Source organism: Dendrobium catenatum, unplaced genomic scaffold (assembly GCF_001605985.2).
Source record: "Dendrobium catenatum unplaced genomic scaffold, ASM160598v2 fragScaff_scaffold_659, whole genome shotgun sequence".
Taxonomy (NCBI): Eukaryota; Viridiplantae; Streptophyta; class Magnoliopsida; order Asparagales; family Orchidaceae; genus Dendrobium; species Dendrobium catenatum.
Window position 1 is genome coordinate 443,717 of NW_021319121.1, and position 3,289 is coordinate 447,005.

Genomic DNA, 3,289 nt, shown 5'->3' on the forward strand with positions numbered 1-3,289 from the left:
TATTGTTTTCCAGGTACCTCGATCCTGCAGAAGGACATCACCTGGTATCAGAGCCCATATACCTGGAGACGGAAATGACTGAAAGAGGCAAGGAACCGGCGACAGAAGGGGTGCGGACGCTGGAGGCGTTGTGGACGAGACAGGAAGACGTCAATCGCCGAATTGACGAGATTGCGGTCGAAATGCAGCGACTAGCAATGGATGTTCGCCGGGAGTTCAATCTCCTTCGAACAAGGCCGGTAAACCCAGTTCGCCACCGGGATGAGGCGCGAACAAATCAGCCAATGCCCAGGAGAAGAACAGAGGGAGAACGCCACGGAAGGCACCACCAGGAGACGCGAATTGATCCAACTGACTCGGAGGATGATCCGCTTCCAACCAGAGGTTTCACTCCACCATATTCGAGCGGTGAAGAGGTGGATGATTTTGTTAACACAGAACAGCGGCGGAATCGCCGTCCTCAGCCATACAGACAACACCACGGCGAATTCAAGGTAAAAATGGACATTCCTTTTTTTGATGGCCATATCCACATTGAAGATTATCTTGATTGGGAGAAATCCGTGGAAAATTTTTTCGATTACATGGATATTGATCCGGAGAAAAAAGTGCAATATGTTGCGTGCCGATTGAGGGGCGGAGCAAGTGCTTGGTGGGAACAGACACTGCAATCACGACGACGGGAAGGTCGAGCTCGTGTCCGAACTTGGGCGCGTATGAAACAGCTGCTGCGCACACAATTTCTTCCCACTGATTTTGAACAAATCTTATATATGAGATACCAACATTGTAGTCAAGGCGCGAGATCCGTAAGCGAATATACCGAAGAATTCAATCGGTTGAGTGCCCGGAATGATCTCAACGAGTCTACCAACCAGTTGGTAGCTCGGTATATAGGCGGCCTCAAGGACAGTATCCAAGATCAATTAGAATTGAATTCCGTCTGGTCCCTACCCCAAGCGGTCAATCTAGCTATGAAAATTGAGGTCCAGCAAAACCGCAAGCCCAAGGTGCCTTACTCTCGTCGACATTGGCAGGAACAACAATCTACTCCGACTAAGCACCCGTATCAATCCGGACCGAGAACTATTCCGCACTCTCTTCCTGATGCAGAACCAGCAGGCGTGAACGTTGAAGATAAGGCGTTGCACAAACAGAAGGGAGCCAATACGTCCAATCCTTACGCTCGACCATCGCCGCTCAAATGTTTTCGTTGTTTTCAGCCCGGCCACAAATCTAATGAATGCCCCCAAAGGAAGCAGGTGCAGTTAGCTGAGTTTGAGGAAGGTACCGATTCGGAAGGAACCGCAGTTGAAATAACAGGCCAAGTGGAAGACGTCCGAGCTGATGAGGGGGAACCGTTTGTGGGAGTCATGGGAAAACTACTACTAGCGCCGCGTCAAACTGGAATGTCGCAACGCCATGCCATTTTTAAAACTCGATGCACTATAAGCGGCAAGGTGTGTGATTTGTTAATAGATAGTGGCTGCACAGAAAACATCGTATCGAAGGCTGTCGTTCAAGGATTACAACTGAAAACCACCAGACACGAGAGTCCGTATAAAATCAGTTGGGTCAAGAGGGGCATGGAGATAGCAGTCACAGACTCATGTCGGGTAAGCTTTTCTATTGGAAAACACTATTCGTGCGAAGTTTTATGTGATGTACTAGATATGGACGTGTGCCATCTGATATTGGGGCGGCCATGGCAATTCGATGTGGGTGCGCAATATGATGGACGGGCTAATGTATATTCGCTGGATTGGAAAGGGCGGAAACTACGCCTACTGCCGGGCACCTCCACTTCTCAGTCACGGGACACAGATCAAGCTCAGCGTGCTGCCATCCACTTGGTCTCAGGGAACAATTTGATAAATGAATGGAGAAATCAGGCCCCAATGTTTGCTCTGCTTGTCACGGAAGTGTCTCCAACTCTTCCCTTGCAACAGCTCCCACATGAGGTATCCGAACTTATGGAACAATACCGGGATATCACACCCGAAGAGCTACCCGCCGAACTTCCTCCTTTGAGGAGTATTCAACACCAGATTGATTTATCACCTGGTGCATCGTTGCCGAACCTACCCCATTACCGCCTCAACCCCAAGGAGCAGGCCATTCTTCAAGAACTTATTGACGACTTACTGCGGAAGCAGCTGATTCAAGTAAGTCGCAGCCCTTGTGCTGTGCCGGCATTGCTGGTACCGAAGAAAGATGGCAATTGGCGGATGTGCGTCGACAGTAGAGCCGTCAATAAAATCACTATCAAATACCGTTTTCCCATGCCACGCATCGACGAGTTGCTGGATCAGCTCACGGGTGCTACCGTCTTTTCTAAGTTAGACTTACGAAGCGGATATCATCAGATCCGTATCCGGCCAGGCGACGAATGGAAGACGGCGTTCAAAACACCACAGGGGCTCTACGAATGGAAGGTCATGCCATTCGGTTTGTGCAATGCACCGTCGACGTTCATGCGGATGATGAACGAGATTTTGAAACCTCATTTGGGAAGGTTTTGCATCGTCTATTTTGACGACATCCTAGTGTATAGCCCAGACCGTTACCAACATTTACAGCATTTAAAAATTCTGCTTGACATCCTCAGAGAACAAAAATTGTTTGTTAACTTACCAAAATGCGAACTAGCGGCGACTAGTGTGCGGTTTCTGGGTTTCATCGTTTCGGACGGTGGAATTCTTGTGGATCCACAGAAGGTTTCAGCTATCAAGGATTGGCCGCAACCTCAGTCTCTTTTTGACATACGAAGCTTTCATGGTTTGGCCAATTTTTACCGTCGATTTATTAAGAATTTCAGCCTTATTATGGCTCCGATCACTGACTGCCTCAAGCTGAAGTCATTTAGTTGGGGGGCCGACCAACAGCAGAGTTTCGAAGCCATCAAGGAAGCCCTCACGACAGCTCCTATTGAGGGGTGGAGCGAGTGCTTGGTGGGAACAGACTTTGCAATCGCGACGACGGGAAGGTCGAGCTCGTGTCCGAACTTGGGCGCGTATGAAACAGCTAATGCGCACGCAATTTCTTCCCACTGATTTTGAACAAATCTTATATATGAGGTATCAACATTGCAGTCAAGGCGCGAGATCTGTAAGCGAATATACCGAAGAATTCAATCGGTTGAGTGCCCGGAATGATCTCAACGAGTCCACCAACCAGTTGGTAGCTCGGTATATAGGCGGCCTCAAGGACAGTATCCAAGATCAATTGGAATTGAATTCCGTCTGGTCCCTGCCCCAAGCAGTCAATCTAGCTATGAAAATGGAGGTAC

At 48.9% G+C, this 3,289-nt stretch overlaps 1 protein-coding gene across 1 annotated transcript; it reads left to right on the forward strand.

Annotated features, from left to right (window-relative positions):
- LOC114579829 lies at positions 1 to 3,053 on the forward strand. Its single transcript, XM_028695572.1, has one exon. The coding sequence runs from the start codon at positions 75 to 77 to the stop codon at positions 3,051 to 3,053; it is 2,979 nt and encodes a 992-aa protein (XP_028551405.1). The 5' UTR covers positions 1 to 74.
- Positions 3,054 to 3,289: the final 236 nt, after the last annotated feature.